Consider the following 19388-nt stretch of genomic DNA (forward strand, 5'->3'; position numbering starts at 1 on the left):
AAAGATTAAGATTTATTGTTTCACGGACTATTAAGGATTGAGAATCCTCCGATCATGTTAATTAAAAATAATTAAAGATAGGAAATCTTTAATTTTTAATACGTTAACCTCTGTAAATGATAAATTCTAATTACCTTTTTAATTTTAATTGTTTAATTCAATTAGATTCACCTATTTACCCTAATTAGCTTTCTGATTCACTCTTAACAAGTTTAATCAGAAACTTTTCCCTTCTTCTTTCACTCTGGAACTTTTCCAAATTTTCGCAGCATAGCTTCTTCTTCTCTCAGATAGACCCAGTTCTGGGCTGTTCCTTGTAGTCTCGCGCAAACCAGGAGACTTCTTTCTCTTTCTTTCTCTGCGTTTCTTACTAGGATCTTTGGGGGGTGACAACAACAGCGTGGAGAGGCTGTGACTCCTACGGCGTCTTCATTTTCTCCAGGTGGCTCGCGGTGACGCGTTTGTCGTTCTTCTTCTCCTCAGTTCAGGTTTGCCTCACGCAGGGAAGGGAGGCATTTTTGTCAGCAGGCACGTATTCGTCTCCGCGTCTCCGCGGCACCACGGTCCTCGTTCGCGGGTGTGGCAGCAGTGACGCCTTCGCGGAATTTCGAACTCCGGCGACTTTGAAGCACAGGGTTTTGTTCTCACTGTTGCGCGTCTTGCGATTTAGGGTTTCGATTTGGGGCTTTTGCGGGAACTCTTCTTCTTTCGATTTAGGGTTTCCATTCAAAATTCACGACCTTGGAGGTTTTGCTCGAATTGGGGTTTGAAATTGGGTGCTGTTTTTTGATATCCTTGTGCTCTTGATTTTTAATTCGGGAATTATCTTTAGGCGTTCTGTTCTTGTTCTCTTGAATTTGGTTTTAGTGTTTTGATAATCCTGTGTTCTTCACCTTCGTCGGTGGATTGATGATTGAGGTTTTGGGATGGTGGGTAGTAGAATTTGTTTTGGTTTTCTGGGATTCTCTGTTCTTGGCAATTACAAACCTTTAGTGAAGGTGATGCAGTGAAACGTGTTGTGAGACCAGGGGCTCGCAGTGACTACCGGGAACCTTGGATTGTGGTTGTGCTGTGGGTGCTACTCCCTCCACCTCTCCATTTTCTCCCTCTACCTCCCCAATACCTCCCCAACTATTTGCGTTTTCTTTTTATTACACAAATATCCTCCTTCAAAAAGTTTCTCTATCCTAACATGTTGCGATGGTTGAACTAGCACAAAAATATAAACGGTGGGATCAATAAATTTGCCAGAATAAAGAAAATTGAAAAAAGTTTAAGTTTTCCTATCTCTCTCTCCCTGCAATGCAATGATCCAAACTATCATCTTTGAGAGGTTGGTTCCTATGGAGACAAAGGTTGTTGCAGTTCCAGACTTTTAAAAAAACTCAACGTGAATTCGAATAATTTTTGCTTTTTTCTCTTTTTGCTATAATTAATTTAGTGTTATATTTCATTTTCGTTCCATCACAATTTAACTACAATTATTTTTTAACGGTTGAAGTCAGAAATATTAGAGGTAAACTTTATGTGCTGTCGTGATAGGGGAAGGTGGAGGGAGGAAAAATAAAAAAATAAAAAGGTTAAAAAAGTAAATAACAAAGATATTTTTGTAATAAAATATAAAAAATAGAAAATTGGGGGGTGGGGGAGGTGTAGGGAGTAACGCCCTTGTGCTGTTTGGACTTAATTGGGCCCTAAGTTATTTCTTTAATTGGGCAGATTTGCTAGAACATAGACCAAAAGTATTAATAATAAGAGAATTTAAAATAAATCTTATGTTTCTAAAATTACAGTACTGGAAAATATAATTAATTAATTATTAACGTTAATTGATAAAAATTAAATTGTAAAGAAAATATAATTAATTAATTATTGACGTTAATTGATAAAAATTAAATTGTAAAGAGAGAGAAGAAACCGTAATGATATTAGTTGTTATTATAAGTAAGAATTTATTATTTAGTAATTAATTGGAATTAAATTAATTACTTGGAAAAGAGAAATTAATTTGAAGTAAGAAGGAGAGTAATTTATTGGAAATTAGATTAATTAAAATTAAATATTAAATATTTTGGGATTAGAAATTAATTGAAAAGTAATGGGACTTGGTTAATTAAAGTAATAAATAATTTATTAATTTGGATTGGCATTGAATGACATTTTTTTATTTACTTATTTGGAATGATATTTATTTAATTACTTATTTGGAATGATGTTTATTTATTTATTTATTATTTATTTATTTAATTGTAATTTATTATTGGAGTGAAATCATGGAGGGTTTAATCTGAGTACATTAGAATTTTTGAATGTGACTGATTCTTTTTACTGTGGAATTATGGTATGATGAAAGATTCGTGACGAGGTTAGTTTTGCTGGAGGTACATATAATGTTGATTCATGATGACGATGTGATGGGAAATGATGACGTGAAGGTATAGTCACATTGTAGTTAACAGGATGTTGATTATGTTCATAGTATAAAAACAATTATGTAAGTGTAACACTGTGGTTGAATGATATTATTATTAAATTGTGCTTACTAATCTTGTACATATTTTTATTGTTATTGGTTGTTTTATGGTAGCTTACCATATTTGATTGCGTTTGTGGTTGTGTGTCTCTTGCGATGATCGTACAACTTTTGGTTATACGGGAGCAGATGTTACAAAAGCTTCATATGTATGATAGAGATGCGAGGGTGGAAAAAAAAAGACTTATGTTGATTAAAGTTTTCTCCACGAGAGTGGAATAAATGTTAGAGACAATATAATCAGATTTATTTTATTTTGTTTTTACTGTACTGATTTTTGTATTTTATAAGTAGATTTCCGCGATGGTATTATGATTTAAAAAATTTTAAGTTTCCCCTAATAATTGAGACATCCAAAAATCGGGATGTTACAAAATATGGATTATTTTTCTTATATAAAAAAATTAATAGGTGGGACTAATTTAAAATAAAATATGATTGGTTAAAATATTATTTAATTTTTTTAAAAATTAATACTTATTATTAATTAATTACTTTTGTTAATAATACTTTTAGTATTATATTTAGATGCATTATTTCCTACATTAATATTATTTTTAAATATTTTATATTTCATTTATTTTTGCTATTGTGATTTTAGAGGTTGTAAATTTCAGAAAAAGCTAATAAAAATTTGGTAATTGCATTTTTCATCCGTTTAAATTACCATGAGAATCTCACATTACATCCCTTCCTTATTTATTTACAAATCCTTTAAATAGAAAAAAACATTTTCACACTCACTCTCTAACAAATAATAAGTTTAATGTATGAAAGGCCAGTTGAACTTTGTTTTTCAAGGACTCAAATTTACTTCATCTAGTATACTTAAATAAATAAATTTGAGGTAAATAAATATTAAAAGATAGTGAGTGTTAAAAAAAGAAAAAAAAAAAAATTCTCGTCCTTATTGATTTATTAATAGAAAGATAAAAATAGAACATAACTTTCAATAGTAAATATTTTCCAGTCAATAAAAGGAAACTTAAAAAAAGTGTTATCTAACATAATCATGTATCTAAATATTTATATATTATGATTGATTATATAATCAATATTTCTCTAATATTTATATTACAAAAATCATTTATATTTTATTATATGTTCACTTCATAATTATAATAATAAATAATTTAAAAATAATAATAAAATTGTAAATAGACTTATTCAAAGTCAAGGAATCCCAATCTCAATCAGAATTTTTATTTATTACATTATCGCATTTTTAACTCCTCACTTTGTGTTATGAATTGAAACAAAATCATTAATATTAACTAGAAAAGAGAAGGAAAATGTTGTCGGAGGAATCCATCGCGATCGTGTGTTGTTCTGACCTTAATTTTATCACCCACATACATTTACTCTGTTTTTTGTGTTTATTGTGGCTGCAAGACAACGTCACAGAGAGAAGGGAAGGAAGAGTGGGTGTTGGTGGTTGTCTTCCTCATGGCAACCCTTTCCTCCATCATCTCCCTTTCTTCTCTTCCTCCTCTCCGTCGCCACCTTTCTCTTTCACCCTTTCCTCACTCTCTTTCTCTATCATTTTCTCGCATAAAACCTCGTTCTCCCTTTCTCCTTATTGCTTCTTCTGCCCATTCTTTCGACGATTTCACCTCCAAATCCAAGGTACCCTTTTTCCATTCCTTTATTCCCTATAAATATTTCTCTTCTTGCTATTCTTCGCATAGCTTCTATTATGTGGCTATTAATTTTCCTACCCTCTATTGGATTACAGAGTTCAATTTTTTATATAATTTCTTTTTAATTTCCTGGTGTGAACTCTTTTACACAAGCCCTTTAACAGGTGCTGTGAAAAACAATTATAGTGGAAAAAGAGCCTTTCTTTGCGATAATCGGGTGTAACCTTTTTACCTCGTGGCATTTCATCCGAGTTATCTATATGTATTGCTAAGCTTTTAACGTACACGCTGTAAATTGCTTTGGGATGTTTGGCAAGTAAAGTAACGAATTTGGCTATCGAGTGTTGTACTTGTAGAAATCAGTGCTCACTGAGATGATACAAGATATAGAACCGCTGGATGTTAGCCTCATCCAGAAAGATGTTCCACCAAAAACATCTGATGCCATGAAAAGGATTATATCTGGAATGCTGGGCCTGCTTCCATCTGATCAATTTAACGTTGTCATTGAGGCTTTCTGGGAACCCCTCTCCAAGTTGCTGATTTCTTCATTGATGACTGGGTATGTTCAATTATATATGTTCTACGTGCACCTCGTTTGTGTATTATTTTATGTTTTTGCATTATTGTTTGTCTTCAACTCACGTATTATTTTACTTTCTTGAAACCTGCAATTACTGTCTCTTATTCAACAACTCGTGTACATAAATGGATTAGCCTTTTGAAAAAGGGGGTAGCGATATTTTCCAACAGCTTGGTTGAATATACATTAACAAGTGTGCCACATTATTTGAAAATTCTAAAGTATGTTATGGTGTTCAGTTTTTACGCATGACCTAGTGATGTTTACGTAGTAGGGAGCATGAAAAGTTTTCTTCATGTATTGCAGGTATACACTACGCAATGCTGAATATAGGCTTTTCCTTGAGAAAAATCTTGAAATGTTTGATATAGAGAAGCCAGAGGAAGAAACTACGAAGGTGGACTTACAAGGGTTAATGCGTGACAGTGTAAATGTGATTGACTTTGGTAGAAATAGGAATTTGTCTCCCAAAGTTGAAAAGATCCATGAGGATGTTGACATTCAAGACCTTGGTGAAATATCTGCAGAAGCTCAGCAATATATTTTCGATTTGCAATCTCGTTTGTCTTCCATGAAAAAGGTACATTGTAAAATTAGGGATGGTTTTTTGATATTTGATCTGAAAGAGTTTAAGCATAGGATTCATGATGCCTTGAATGGTCTGTGAATTGTATTTTGTATTGGACGTTAATTCTTGATTGTCGCATATTTGATAATGGTTGAAGATCCTTTGGTTCAAGATCCTCAATTGCAAATAGGTCAGCAATATATTTAACTTATTTTTCTCACTTGGGTTTCTTTTCCATTTTTCGGGACACTTTTAAAGGAGCTACATAAAGTAAAGAGGAAAAGTGCTGCTCTTCAAATGCAACAATTTGGGAGAGAGGAAAAGAATGATTTGTTGGATTACTTGAGATCTCTTAAAACTGAACAGGTTTCCCCTTTTCTGGAATTTGTGAACCATTTGGACCTGCCCCTTTAGTCTCTTTTGCTATGTTACATCTGTGGCACATTCTTAATCGTGAAAGGATTTTTTTCTGATATAATTTTTCTCATATTTAATCTAGTTGTTTTTCTTGCTTTTTTTAAATTGCTGTCAATGATATGATATTTGGAAATCTTTTATCCATTCAACCGAACATAATAAGTGGTGAGAAGATTTTTTGTTGTTCTGAAGGTTGTCAAATGGTGAGTCGTGAAACTAACTTTTAAATCATAGTCTATGGAGCATAAATTTGATCGAATTGTAACATTTAGGGATAGATGATGAAAATTTACGTTAAATATATAGATGATGTATAATAATTTTAAACTAGAAACAGGTAGAACAAAATTATTAGTATATTTGAGTTTGTGAAGCCTTTCTTTTAGAAGAATGGAAACAAAGCAAAGAAATTGCTTAGTAGAACACATGCATTGGATGAATGAATGACAAATAAAGCAGTGGAATAATAGTGAAATGTTGTATGTTTAAAAATTCTTCTTCAATTCCTTTTCATTTTACAATTTTAGCTTTTAAAACTTTTCATTTTCATGTGAAAAAAAAAGAAAAGAAAATGAATAGTGTAATTCATATCCATGATACAAAATTGCTTAGGTTCGTTTAACTATATTTTTCATTTTTTTTTTAATTTTTGTTATTAATTTGGTTGGGTGTGTGGCTAATGAGCAGGTAGCTCAGCTTTCAGAATTTTCATCCCCTGAGTTGAAGGAAATCATGTTCTCTGTTGTCCATGGTCTTCTTGCTACCCTTTCTCCTAAAATGCATTCTAAACCTTCCACCATGTCAGAAGTTGGGCCAAAAAGTGAGGATCGTGCTGAGGTTGTTGAGAACTCTGCTCTTCATTTTCAGCCTGTTATTTCCTTGACTCGGGACTATCTTGCCCGCCTGCTGTTTTGGTTAGTTCCTCCGCTTTTGATCACATTCCTTCATACATGTATTTTTTTATTCGAGCAATTGGGGTTAATACTGCTGTAAAGGAGATAAAGAATTATTTCGAAATTTGTTAATTATGAGTACAGTGTTTGTTGATGAGGAAGTTATGAAACGAAACTAACATATTCTTTCTGTTTCCCCCTAAAGGGGCATGCTGCTGGGACACTATCTTAGAGGCCTGGAGTGTAGAATGGATTTAATGGATTTGCTTTCCTTGACAAGTGAAGCTGAGAATGATGCCCCTGGAAGTCAACCAATTCCTTGAATGAAGTTCGAAATTCAGTGGTTCGATCTGTATATAGATGTGTGTTTCCAACAAGAATTTTTCTTTCAACACCAGGAGATTATGATACAGACTCTACTACTGATCACATCTGCTAAGGAGTTATCTATGCTTACTGTACAACGTTGCATTCTGGCACTTACCGAATCTCAGTCTCTTTTAGTGTCAGACCAACAGTAGAATCGAAGAGGTTTGACATTTGTTTTGGCCGGGTGACATGTTATAGAACATGGAAATGCTGTTACGCAGTACCAATTTATTTGTTAGGTGATCTAGATTGTATATTTCTACTTGTCGCATATTTAAGTCTTTGTCCGGTTAATAAAGACATTGCTAAGATCAAATGTTAAAATTGTTTAAAATTTTCTGCAATTATTATTTTAGTGAGAAAAATTAATTCACTGACAATATCAAAATGCTATTCTGTGTTTGGAAATACCTCTAAAGAGGTACGCCTGCCACTTGTAACTTTTTATCAGAAGTCTCAAGTTACTGTGTGTAGCTGTATGTTTTACTCTGATAAGTTTTTTCGTATTTATTTCATAAGAGAAAAATAAGAAAAATAAAATAAAATGAATATAAACGAGTTTATTTATGAACTAATTTTAATTAATGTATGAATTGATTTTAATTAGCGTCTTTTTTATTTTTTTCTCCTAAATTCTTTTATAAAGTTGGTTCAATCATATCCATACCTTATATGAATTAATAGACACATTGTGTCATTTATCATTCATCTCTCTCTTTGTGCCCATTTTTTATCTCTATATCTTTTTAAAAGTACCACCTTAAAAATGTCCAACCATTAATGGTAGGTTTCTTTAACTAAAAGAACATTCTTGTTATAATTTGTCCTAACTCAGTGGCAGTGTCTTTGTTTGAAAGCAGTTTTTGTCCTTCCTTCGGATAGCGAAGGAGTTACTAGTTTGTTTCCTTCGTACATGCCATGTTCATTTTAGAGCTGCAAGGTTGCAACGATAGAGGAAGACTCCTAAAAAGAACATATAATATGTTAACACAACATTCGTTGACATGAAACATGTAACAATTGCAACGTACTTCAAATGAAAATTGAATCAAACGATCATGTTCACCCTGTCTCACGAGTTGGTCGTTCCCACCACCCAAAAGTTCAAACCCATCGTTGCACTTCTTCACTCTCGCTGTTCATGTTCCATTGCAGAACCCACCAACCTTGCCGACCTCCTACAAGGCAACCTTCCGGATTCGTACCTTCACCAAATCCACACACGCATTTTCCAACTTGGTGCGCACCAAGACAACCTCGTTGCCACGCGCCTCATTGGGCACTACCCATCACGTATTGCTCTTCGCGTCTTTCACCAACTCCAAAATCCAAACATCTTCCCTTTCAATGCCATCATCAGAGTTCTCGCCCAAGAGGGTAACTTTTTTCACGCCTTTTCTCTGTTCAACGATTTGAAACGGTATCCACTTTCGCCCAACGACTTTACTTTCTCTTTCCTCCTTAAGGCGTGCTTTCGGTCCAAAGATCTCCGTCACGTAGAACAGATTCATGTACATATTCAGAAGACGGGTTTCCTCTCCGACCCTTCTGTTTGCAATGGATTGGTTTCTGTGTACGCGAAAGGGTACAAACACTTGCCATCTGCCCGAAAAGTGTTTGATGAAATTCCTGACAAAAGGATAGTCAGTTGTTGGACTAGCTTGATCTCTAGTTTTGCTCGGTCTGGACAGAGTGAGGAGGCTTTGCGGCTTTTCCATGTGATGATTAGTCAGAACTTGCTTCCCCAAAGTGATACTATGGTCAGTGTTTTATCAGCCTGTTCTAGCCTTGAGGTGCCCAAAATTGAGAAATGGATTAACATTCTTTCAGAATTGATTGGTGATGGAGTGAGTACTAGAGAAACTTACTGTGATTCAGTTAACACGGCGCTGGTTTATTTGTTAGGTAAATTGGGGAAAGTTGAGAAGAGTAGAGAAGGGTTTGATCGAATTTCTGCAATAGGAAAAAGAAGCGTGGTTCCTTGGAATGCTATGATAAGTACATATGTTCAAAACGGTTATCCTGTGGAGGGTTTAAGTCTTTACCGTATGATGGTAGAAGAACAAGCCACTACACCTAACCATATCACAATGGTTAGTGTGCTTTCAGCATGTGCTCAAATTGGTGATTTGAGTTTTGGAAGTTGGGTTCACGATCACCTAATATCTCTAGGACATAAAGACACCATTGCCTCAAACCAAATTCTCGCCACATCTTTAATTGACATGTACTCAAAATGTGGCAATTTGGATAAGGCAAAGGAAGTTTTTGAGCATACAGTCAGCAAAGATGTGGTCTTATTCAATGCGATGATCATGGGTCTTGCAGTATATGGTGAAGCAGAGGATGCACTGAGACTCTTCTACAGAATGCCAGAATTCGGCTTACAACCCAATGCTGGAACGTTTCTTGGTGCTTTAAGTGCATGCAGCCACTCTGGACTGTTGGCAAGTGGGCGTTGGATATTCAGAGAAGTGTCCCTTTCCCCTAGTCTTACATTGGAGCATTGTGCTTGCTATATTGATCTTCTTGCAAGAGTAGGATGCATAGAAGAAGCTATGAAGGTTGTGATTTCCATGCCTTTCAAGCCTAACAATTTTGTCTGGGGTGCTTTGCTCGGAGGCTGCTTGCTCCATTCTAGAGTGGAGTTGGCCCAAGAGGTTTCCAGGAGGCTTGTTGAAGTAGACCCAGACAATTCTGCAGGCTATGTTATGTTGGCAAATGCATTTGCATCTGAGAATCAATGGAGTGATGTCTCGGAGCTGCGGCTAGAAATGAAAGAGAAGGGAATCAAGAAGCAACCAGGAAGTAGTTGGATTGTTGTGGATGGAGTTGTGCATGAGTTTCTCGTTGGCTGTTTGTCACATCCTAAAATTGAGAGCATATACCATACATTGGGTGGATTGGTGAAGCATATGAAAGTAGCAAGCCATTGCCTGCTTGTATGCTGTTGTTAAATAAGCCGTGATTGCAGCAACAGGAAATTGCGCAAGTAATTTCTCGTCAAAGCTTGCACCTTTGGTTATATGTGCAAGGAGTATTTTTGTGGGAATTAAACTTCAATGTTGTTTTTTTTTTTTTATCTTTGACCATTTATCAGCATGACGACAATTTTGAGACTAAACCCCTGGGTGCTTGTAGATTGTGTTGTGAATAACAAGTAATTAGGTAGCATCCTCCTGCATGAGATGTTCATTTTATGGTCACACTCCACTTATACGCGACCATTTAAAGGTAACTAAGTTTTTTTTTTTCATGTATGAATAATTTATTAATTATATATATCTTGCATCAAATATAAAAAAGTCAGTTTTTTTTGTCAATGTTGGTAAGTGAATAAAGCTGTAAAATGAAATTACAACTAACAAATGTGTTATATTTATACATTGTACTAGAAGGTAGTATGAAATTTATCGAATTTATCAAAATCTTTCTTAAAATAATCCATAAAATACATATACTTTCAAGTACCAACATAATTTTTACAAGTAATATTTTGAAGGTTAAATTTTACTTTTAGTATTTTAATTTATTTTTTATAGAGTTTGGCTCTTCAACTTTTTACACATTTCAATTTAGTCCATGTTAAGTCTGTAAAATGGTTTACTTTCGTCATTTCCATTACAAAGCTTACGAAACATGATAAGAGTAAGATATGATCATATACGAATATGAATTGCATTATTTTCTTGATTGCAATATTTATTTTTTAAAATAACGATTGAAAAAGTTATATTTGTGGTTAGGCAATTTTTTTAAAAGTTACTATTGTTGGTCCTCTAGGCAGTACATTAGTGATTCTGTTCAGATTTTGTAAACTGCTTTTTGAATAGTTTAGTTGTGTTTTCTTTTATGTTTTGTTCAGAGTGCGAAGGCTTAAATGTGAGGGTGTATTAAGTCCCTATTTTCTTGTATTTTTCATAGTTAATAGCATTTCTTTTGGGCCTTTTTTAGTTCTAATTTTCTCTTTTTTGTTCAAATTTATTTATCATTGTAAAAATCTTATTTTTTGTGAAAATGTGTTAATTTGGAGTTTCTATATAGACTTTTTGTTAATGAGTTTAAAAGTAAATTCTGACAGCTTTGATTTCTGTTGCATGTTTGATTCATAACTTTTTTCATAGTTATGTAATTAAATTGATTCTTTTTGCATTCTCATTGATTCAATTATTTTTAATTTTCATGTAAGAACGTAATTTTTAAAGTTGTGATAGTTACAGTTTAATTTTGATAATGTCAAACAATTTGTAGAGGTGTTGACTTTAGAGTTTAGTGCAGTTCATTTTCTTAGCTTGCTGGTGCAATGAACTTGAGAGGAGAAGCTTGTGTGATTGGGTGATGTCATAAACCCTGCAGTTCCAATCCAGTGCAGTTAAGGGCAGTCATTGCTGAAGTGGAGATGAAGAAACTTGCTGTAGGCTGTCTTTTCTAAAGAATTGGAAGCTGAACAGGCTTGGAAACTGCACCTGACCTGAACGTGACTTGCTGGAAGAAGCTTGCATGGGAAGCTTGAATAAGCTGGAGATGTGACCTGAAGCTGGTTGGACCAAGGGAAGTAACCTGCTCCTGCAAGTTGGGACTCAAAGAGACAAAATTAATCAAGCTAAGCTGACCTGCACTAGCCTAGACAGAATTTACTTGCTACCTATTAGTCTTGTAATTGTGTTTTAACTAGTCTAGACAGATTGTATATACATTAGACCTGTCATTGGCAGTTGCTATTATGACTGCTTTTAGGAAGTTTTATAGGTTTTCCAGTTTTAAATCACAGCAGCATATATAAGGCTTGTTCATAGACAGATTTACTTGTTTACAGTACAGCTTCCTTAGCATAGTTTTCAATAGTAGTAAAAGCTCTAGAGTAGGTCCTGTAATTGGAGTTCTGTCCGTTCATCTGAAGTTCTCTTACTGCCTTAGACTCCAAAGGAGCTAGGTTGCAGGTGCTTCAGAATCTTTGTACTTTCACACCAGTCTACATCAAATTCAAGTTAGTTTACATGCAATTTTACTTTTCTTGCAAACTTCTACAGATTCCTCTACTGCTTTTGCCTTTAGGTTTGTCTTTTACTTTCTTGCACATTTACATTTGATGCTTTTACAATGCTTTCTCACTGCTACATCAGAATTCATTTTTCTGTTGATGATCCTGTGGCTTTTACTTTTGTAACCTACTAAACTCAATTATGGATTCGTGCTGAGAGACTTAGTGAGTATAAAGTAACCGCCTATACACCAAGGAATCGGAAATGATCCTTGGCCATCAAAAGTAAAACCTAATGAACATCAATTGAGAGTTGTTTTCTTGTTAGACAGCTTTTACATGCTTTTCTTTACTGCCTTTAGAAGCTTTCTTTAAATTTCCAGTTCTACATTTGATTTCAATTCCAGCACTTACTTTCTAACCTGTTTTTACTTTCAACAATGCAATTTAGTAATTTGAAACTCATTCCAAAGTTTTGATTTCAGTTTCGTTCCAGATTACTCATAGGTAGTAATTCTCGTTATCTCCCGGGCACCAGTTTTTCTTTGGTTTGAATGTTGAGTTTTGATTTCTGCTGCTAAATTCCCGTTCCAATTACTGTTTCATGATTGTTTCTACATTAGATTCATGCTTCTGCATTCAATTACAGATTTAGCTCTTAGTTTCCAGTTCTTGCAATTTAGTTAGGTTTTCTAGGTAGGTAGTTTGCTAATTTTAGGAATTTGATATGTATGTATTGTCAGCATCTGTCTCATTCATTTGTTTATTTATTTGTTAATTTGGAAGACCTCTGTGCTACTGCACCTTTGTCTGTTAGTAACACTTCACAGTAGAAAAAAGCTTCAGCCACCTACCAAAACTAACGAACACATTTAACTATTAAGTTGTGGGGACCAAAGTACGCATATTCATGGCAGTGTTTACACGTTGTCCCTGTCCACAAACCTAATAATAGCATTGCAAACATGATAGTGTGTTCAGGTTCTGTATAGAAGTTTGAGGATTAAAAATTAAAATGAACGGGCAATTTTACAACAAATGCTTCAAATGAATTCTAAGATTGTCCCCTAAAAATATGAACATCAAGTACTAAATCTTCTTCGTTTATTAACTCAAAGGCGCAAACATTTCCAGGTTGCAACTTACATTCTTTTGCAAATGAGCTCCAACCTTGAGACAGCTTTGTTGGAACAGCACCAACCCGGTTTACCCGCCATGATTTATTCCCAAACTGTAACGTCACAACCTGTTTCTTGTGGAAGTACTTTTCCACAAAATCAAGTGGTACACGCTGCATCAAATTATATTTCCATCAGCTGGATATGATACATCAATTCTAACTATCAACAAAACTAGAACAAATAACTATAACCGATCACATATGGTGGCTAATAGCAACTTAATTTGCTTCATAGCTAAAACCTACCGGTCTGAAATCTCCCCTATGATTTGCCCTTATATTGAGCGTGAAAAAAGGATTTACGGACGTGAAATTTGCTGCTTCTTGCATAGCTCCATTTGTGAATGACATGAGAGAAAAACCACATGAATTTAGAATGAACCCTACACAATATTGAAATATCTTGGAAGATGTTATAAAAGTAATTAAAGCTATTATGTACCTTTGATGGAAAAAGTATTAATACATCTCAAGTCTTGGATTTTCGTAAAGTCAACATATTCTCTATCTGATTCAAAGGAAGAAATCTACAGTCATTACTTTACACAAATAGTACAGTGCAATTTGAAAGAATGACCAACTCAAGATTACCTTGTGAACTCGAACATTTATCTTGTGAAATTGGAATTATCGACACTTTAAAACATGGAGCTTTGCTCTCGGTTAGCTCAAAAATGCAAACATCTCCAACATTCAAATAGTTATGTGATACAAAAGTCCTCCATCCCTTGAAAAATTTGCCATTCTTCAATGTAACGTGCCAAGTTCTCCCATCCAAGACTTGGAGGAGAATATCTTGTTTGCCGGTTTCCTTCAAATACTTTTTAGTAAAGATGGACGGAATGACCTGAATTTATTCTTACAAAAGTTAGGAAATATAAAAATAACCGGCTTCAAACAAAAAATATTGAAAACTATATTAATGGTTAAAAAGAAGCTTGTCAGCTCACCAGAATATATCCATGCACGTTTGTTTCCTTCAGGGTAACCATAAAAGAAGGAGTTTCAGATCTGGTTGCACCACTATTCTCTAAAACAATTGAACATGATATGTCATGAAAAAATCACTTAAAAGCTCAAAAGATCCATACAAAAAAAAGGATGGTCATGAAATAGATAATGTTTTAATCTAACGTTTCCTTTTAAGTAACTCCACAAATCTAGTACCTTGAAGCAGATCAGCTTTAACTTGGACATGCTGAGGTAAACCGGACCTTTGCCCAACAACTCTACTTGGGTGTGTCCTTGGTTTCTTAGAAGGCCTAGGAAGAGATGGTGATGTTGGAGCTACCCCAAACAAAACATTACTAGAACTGTTTTGAGTACTGTTGGAGGGATAATTTATTTGTACGGCACTTGTATTGTATATGTGTACCTCTAATGTACATGTTTGTTGGTATGTGAACGTCACAAGATGGCCGTAGCCAAGGGAGTAATAAGTGGCGAATTCCTTCCATCCCTTTTCCAACCAAACATTACCAGTACTGTCTTTAGTCCAACATAGTTCCCATTCAATGCCATCGGGAACCTTGAGAAACAGAGGGTTTAACAATCTACCACCATATTTCCGAGTGAACTCCTTTGGAATCATCTGCAAAACTTTATGTTAGAACATGTGAAGAAATTCACAAGTTTCATCCTACATTTATATACCATGACAAAAGTTTCAGTGGAAATGAAAATGAACATAGAGAAAGAGTATGTAAAGGAAATAATGCTCACAATCTTTCCCTCTTGAAGAGTAGTATCCACGATAATCTTGAAGAAGCGGAACTCATGGGGAAGAGGATCAATTCCTGGGCAAGAAGAAGTCATGGCTGATCTGACTCGGTTGGATTAAGAGGTCCCTGAAGTGAAACTCAGCAGGTAGCTAGCACTAGTGGAATCAGAAACAATGAATCAGCCGCCAAGAAAAACACATAAAAATCACAAAAGCAGCTAGCACGGTAGAGTGAAAATTGTAGACAAACCTCTTCATACAGATGGCACCCACATTGTAAAGCAGAAAAATGAAAAGAAATTCAATTCAAAAACATTAATTATTTTCAATTTAGCTACACCTAAGATAGGGTGAGGGCAGAAAGCATTGGCGGCTTGGAACTAGGGTGTTCGCCAAGTGCACCTTATCTTATGATGATTCTGCATTTATCCATCAAGCTTCTTAGTGTGAGGCAAAACCAGCACGCGATTAATTTGATCTGATGATCTGGGGGGTTTTTAACTCTGAAAAAAAGTAACAAAAAATCTTTTCTGATCCTGAGCAGTTTCAACCACGAGTAGGAGTGTAACAGACGGCTAGAGGTGGGCAGAATAAACCATTGTTAAAAGCTTAACTAAATAAAAAATTAGTTTATCTGAACTAAAATGAGTTAAAAAACAGTTCAAACAAATTGAACTGAACTATAATTTGCTCTATCAAATTGTCCTGAATTGCTCTAAATTATACTGAACTACAATATAAACTGCACTGTAATAATTTTTAGAAAATATTCAATAGTTCTTTTTAGAAAAAAAATCTAAAATATAAACTGACAGCACAAAATAAGTTTCATTGTAAGTTCAAATCTGTCCATGTGTTGGTACCTAAAATCAAGAAGCAGTTTTATGAACACAAGACCTGATACCATCATTCCTTATATGATAAAGAACATTCAGAAAGTGTAAACACAGAACAGAATATTTCAAAAATGAAGTCAGCAAGTTGAGTGACTCCACAATATTATCATTCCATAACATATGAAACCCACGCAATTACTATATACTATTTCCAGATCCATCTTAATAAGGCACGGGTCCATTGATCTCAAATCAAGAAAATGCATTTCTTTATACCCATCCTAATTAGTAAAGAGGTCACGATCATGACCCATTAGAACAGGGACAATGCGTTGAGGTTGACATCCTTAATATATATCTCCAAGAATAGATCTCAACTTCAAGATTAGATTTTTTAAAGAATATATGAGAATTTCATCATTAGATAAGTTGCATTTTGTATTTTCTCTCTTTATCTTAGCCTTCTCATTTCCTGCTTTCATATTATTTTCCATGAAATTACCATTTCCAGATTTTCCATTTCTTTTCATCCCAACATACATATAGCACTCATAATATTTGCCAACGGTGTATAGTCAAAAGGGGTATAACATTCTCCATATTTTTCAGCTTTATCTTCATGAATATCATAAGCCTAACTAATCAGCAGAGAGAGACAAACTCAAACACTGTAATCAAATCACTGCTTACCTTCACGGTGGATGCTGCAGCGAACACGGCAGAGCCCCTCGACGACCGATGCAGCAACAACCACGACAGGTTTCCTCGACGAGAGAGAGAGGGGGATCTCAAAAATGTGAGAGAGTAGTTGTTTGGAAATGGCTGAGAGTAAATCATGCAACATGTGTTTGGAAACGTGGAAGATATCGTGTTTTTGACCAAAATCTGGAAGCATAACCGTTTTTGTTTTCTTCTGCATCAGGGCCCACCTTATTGATGGAAAAGAGAAAATATCTTGACTGTGATGATTCTGCCATCAATTTGAACTGATAATCTTCGGGATTTTCAACTTTGAAAAGTGTAATAGAAAATCTTTTCTGATTGAACTACGTACTACACAAATCTGCATGACAGAAGGCATTTATGGAATAGCATCTCATCATTATGGTGGAGGAGTTACTTTTGAAGCACTACCGAATCCTCTCTTACCATTCCACTTATACCATAGTTACAAACAACCCTCCAAGTTTTGTGTTTTCACTTGCTTCATAAAGGATTTTCACAACATTGTTTTCTATCAGTAATAATCCTTTAAATAAAAAAAATACAGTGCCTCGATTATAACTTTTTGAAAAAAAAAACTACTGAATAATTATGTAAGATATAAATAACGAACCGATATAATTTATGCACATCTGTTAAATCTAAATAGATGGTAGTATAATTTGATTTAACATGTCTATTTTATTTTTTAACTTTTATTTTCTCTTTTTAATAAATACGTGTCTCTAATTTTAAATTATTTTTTCTAACAAAATTTTCATAAGCTTCAAGTTTTAGACTCGTAACAAAATTTTAAATTATTTTTTCTAACAAAAATTTTGAATTTTCCATGTTATTATTATTATTACTATTTTATTGTTATTTTGAATTACTGAATACATATTTATGTGGTAAATATAAATTTTAGGTTTGAAATAGATTGTAAGTATTATACTTACCAGTAAATTTATTTCTATTACTTTAAGTAAAGTTAATTTTGCATTTAACTACCATAACATCCTATATTTATCAGGTTTTAGTCTTAATATTTATTTTCAAACATTATTATAACATTGCATGTTTTTAGTTCATGTATTGTTGTAGTTTTATTTACAATACCGATATTTCAACAATTCAACGTCTTACTTATGCAATACATTGCTAATATCTATGACGAACATTATATTTCAACTACATAAGCACAATTACAAATATCTCAAAAATCATCACATATATTATCCCCATCAAAATTCAAAATACTTTAAATATTGTACACACACACACACACACACATATATATATATATATATATATATATATATATATATATATATATATATATATATATATAAAAAATAACATATACAAATGAAAATAAGTTAGATTGAGTATAGGTAATGCACTATTTATTATCTGTCCTAGTCTAAAAATTTCTGTTCATTACCCGCTTGTTACCTAAGAACGCATACTTAAACTTTTAATATCATGTATTACAACTTAAAAGAATATTCAATAGTTGAAAAATTTTGTCCTGTTAATTTTTCTTTATTTATTTTAATATTTTGACATGTATATGCACTAAGATTAGGACTGGGCAAAAAGAATTCATTCACTTTTACTGAAAGTTCAATATACTATTTTATGGTTCCGTTTTTAAAAACAAAACTTATAATAGTTTCAGTACAGTTAACTATAAAAACTATATCTACTCTTTCTTTTTCTCTCGTTTCCGTTTGTCTTGCAGAAAACGTTATTTAATAATAAAATATTAATAGAAGAAATATTTTCAATATTAATTTATTAGAATATAAACAAAATTCTAGATCAAATAAAATAAAAGGTAGAAATATATTTATATATAAAATATATATGTTGATAAGAAATTTTATACAATATTAAAAATAATTTCATGAAGACTTGGTGCTGAATGATTAATATCTTATTATTTCCTTCTTATTAATATCGTTTTAATAATTTATAAGATTGAGATTAAGTTAAATTTAAAAAAGATGTTATATATATATATATATATATATATATATATATATATATATATATATATATATATATATATATATATATATATAAAGGAATAATTTAAGAAAATTTGATATGTCTTAATATAAAAAAAAAGTTCGAAACAACACTGAAAAAAAGGAGAAAGGGAAAGAAAGAAAAACGTTACTTAACATTTTTTTATATTTTTTTATCAATAAAATAAATAAATAAAAAATAAAATAATTTCCAATAATAAAATAAATATAAATAAAATAGAAAATAATAATATCAAATAATTAAAAAATTAATTTATAAGACACTTGTGAATAATATAAAATAAATATTAAAATAAATTTTATTAAAAAGAATATGTATTGTTATACTATTTAGTTTAAAAATTAGTACAATTCACTTTAAAATTAGTATAGTCAGTAGTTTAGTTCAATTTATATCGTAGTTTAGTACAATTTAATATAATCAAACTGAACTGTTTTCAGTTCAGTTTAAACAAATTAGCTTTTAGTTCAGTACAAATTTAAGTAGTACAATACAGTTCAGGTCTATTTGCTCACTCCTAATTAAGATAATCCATATTATTGTATAAGTTAGCATATTAGATTAAATAATAAAATTATAAATTTTATTTATTTTAAGGCGTATTAATTTGTAGTTTGTTTTTTTAATGATACGCATTAGTAGAGGGCCAGTCTCGAGAAAAAGAGGTGTGATTTCTTCATGCACCCATATGTTTACTTCATTCACCCATACTTCTAGAATTTCAATTATACTCTAACTGAAATTAATAGAAAATAATTGTTTAAGTTTTTCCGTGTTTTAGTTATAGTTTCAAACCGTGTAATCATTATATATTTTGGATTTCATAATTTGGAGTTCAAAAGTTTTATTTGTATATGTTTCATAGGGTACAATTTAAAAGGTAGATTTGCATTTCAAACTATACAATTTGT

At 32.8% G+C, this 19388-nt stretch overlaps 3 protein-coding genes across 10 annotated transcripts; 2 read left to right on the top strand and 1 right to left on the bottom strand.

Annotated features, from left to right (window-relative positions):
• The first annotated feature begins 3840 nt into the window (after positions 1-3840).
• On the top strand, positions 3841-7376 carry LOC106772708. Its single transcript, XM_014659263.2, has 6 exons — positions 3841-4159; positions 4530-4735; positions 5063-5336; positions 5583-5690; positions 6429-6655; positions 6840-7376. Exons 1-6 carry the CDS (start codon positions 3980-3982, stop codon positions 6955-6957), a joined length of 1113 nt encoding a protein of 370 aa, XP_014514749.1. The 5' UTR covers positions 3841-3979; the 3' UTR covers positions 6958-7376.
• A 308-nt stretch (positions 7377-7684) lies between these two features.
• LOC106771133 (pentatricopeptide repeat-containing protein At3g12770) lies at positions 7685-11747 on the top strand. Of its 4 annotated transcripts, none has more exons than XM_022785703.1 (3): positions 7685-9995; positions 10104-10237; positions 11282-11747. In XM_022785703.1, the coding sequence occupies exon 1, from the start codon at positions 8062-8064 to the stop codon at positions 9958-9960; it is 1899 nt and encodes a 632-aa protein (XP_022641424.1). In that variant the 5' UTR covers positions 7685-8061; the 3' UTR covers positions 9961-9995; positions 10104-10237; positions 11282-11747. The 4 variants fall into 4 exon arrangements, with proteins under 4 accessions (XP_022641424.1, XP_022641425.1, XP_022641423.1 ...); XM_022785704.1 differs by having other exon boundaries at positions 10145-10237; XM_022785702.1 differs by having other exon boundaries at positions 7685-10237; positions 11277-11747.
• LOC106771668 (B3 domain-containing transcription factor VRN1) lies at positions 11456-16630 on the bottom strand. Of its 5 annotated transcripts, none has more exons than XM_022785708.1 (9): positions 16411-16630; positions 14887-15040; positions 14332-14755; positions 14115-14194; positions 13756-14011; positions 13607-13672; positions 13411-13496; positions 13131-13275; positions 11456-11569 (listed from the first exon to the last, which is right to left on the bottom strand). In XM_022785708.1, coding segments are annotated over exons 2-9 (1152 nt in total). In that variant the 5' UTR covers positions 14980-15040; positions 16411-16630; the 3' UTR covers positions 11456-11567. The 5 variants fall into 5 exon arrangements, with proteins under 5 accessions (XP_022641429.1, XP_022641427.1, XP_022641426.1 ...); XM_022785706.1 differs by lacking the exon at positions 11456-11569 and adding an exon at positions 15287-15387 and having other exon boundaries at positions 11902-13275; positions 16411-16629; XM_022785705.1 differs by lacking the exon at positions 11456-11569 and adding an exon at positions 15225-15387 and having other exon boundaries at positions 11902-13275; positions 16411-16629.
• Positions 16631-19388: the final 2758 nt, after the last annotated feature.

Source organism: Vigna radiata, chromosome 8 (assembly GCF_000741045.1).
Source record: "Vigna radiata var. radiata cultivar VC1973A chromosome 8, Vradiata_ver6, whole genome shotgun sequence".
Taxonomy (NCBI): domain Eukaryota; kingdom Viridiplantae; phylum Streptophyta; class Magnoliopsida; order Fabales; family Fabaceae; genus Vigna; species Vigna radiata.

What these genes read in the sequence shown, in the direction of transcription:
- LOC106772708 (XM_014659263.2), top strand. Translation starts at nt 3,980, where the DNA reads ATGGCAACCCTTTCCTCCATCATCTCCCTTTCTTCTCTTCCTCCTCTC. An exon ending in ATTTCACCTCCAAATCCAAG is followed by an intron (nt 4,160 to 4,529) that starts GTACCCTTTTTC and finishes TTGTACTTGTAG; the next exon opens with AAATCAGTGCTCACTGAGAT. An exon ending in ATTTCTTCATTGATGACTGG is followed by an intron (nt 4,736 to 5,062) that starts GTATGTTCAATT and finishes CATGTATTGCAG; the next exon opens with GTATACACTACGCAATGCTG.
- LOC106771133 (XM_022785702.1), top strand. Translation starts at nt 8,062, where the DNA reads ATGTTCACCCTGTCTCACGAGTTGGTCGTTCCCACCACCCAAAAGTTC.
- LOC106771668 (XM_022785706.1), bottom strand. Translation starts at nt 14,979, where the DNA reads ATGACTTCTTCTTGCCCAGGAATTGATCCTCTTCCCCATGAGTTCCGC. An exon ending in TAAAGCTGATCTGCTTCAAG is followed by an intron (nt 14,195 to 14,331) that starts GTACTAGATTTG and finishes CAATTGTTTTAG; the next exon opens with AGAATAGTGGTGCAACCAGA. An exon ending in TAATACTTTTTCCATCAAAG is followed by an intron (nt 13,497 to 13,606) that starts GTACATAATAGC and finishes TCACAAATGGAG; the next exon opens with CTATGCAAGAAGCAGCAAAT.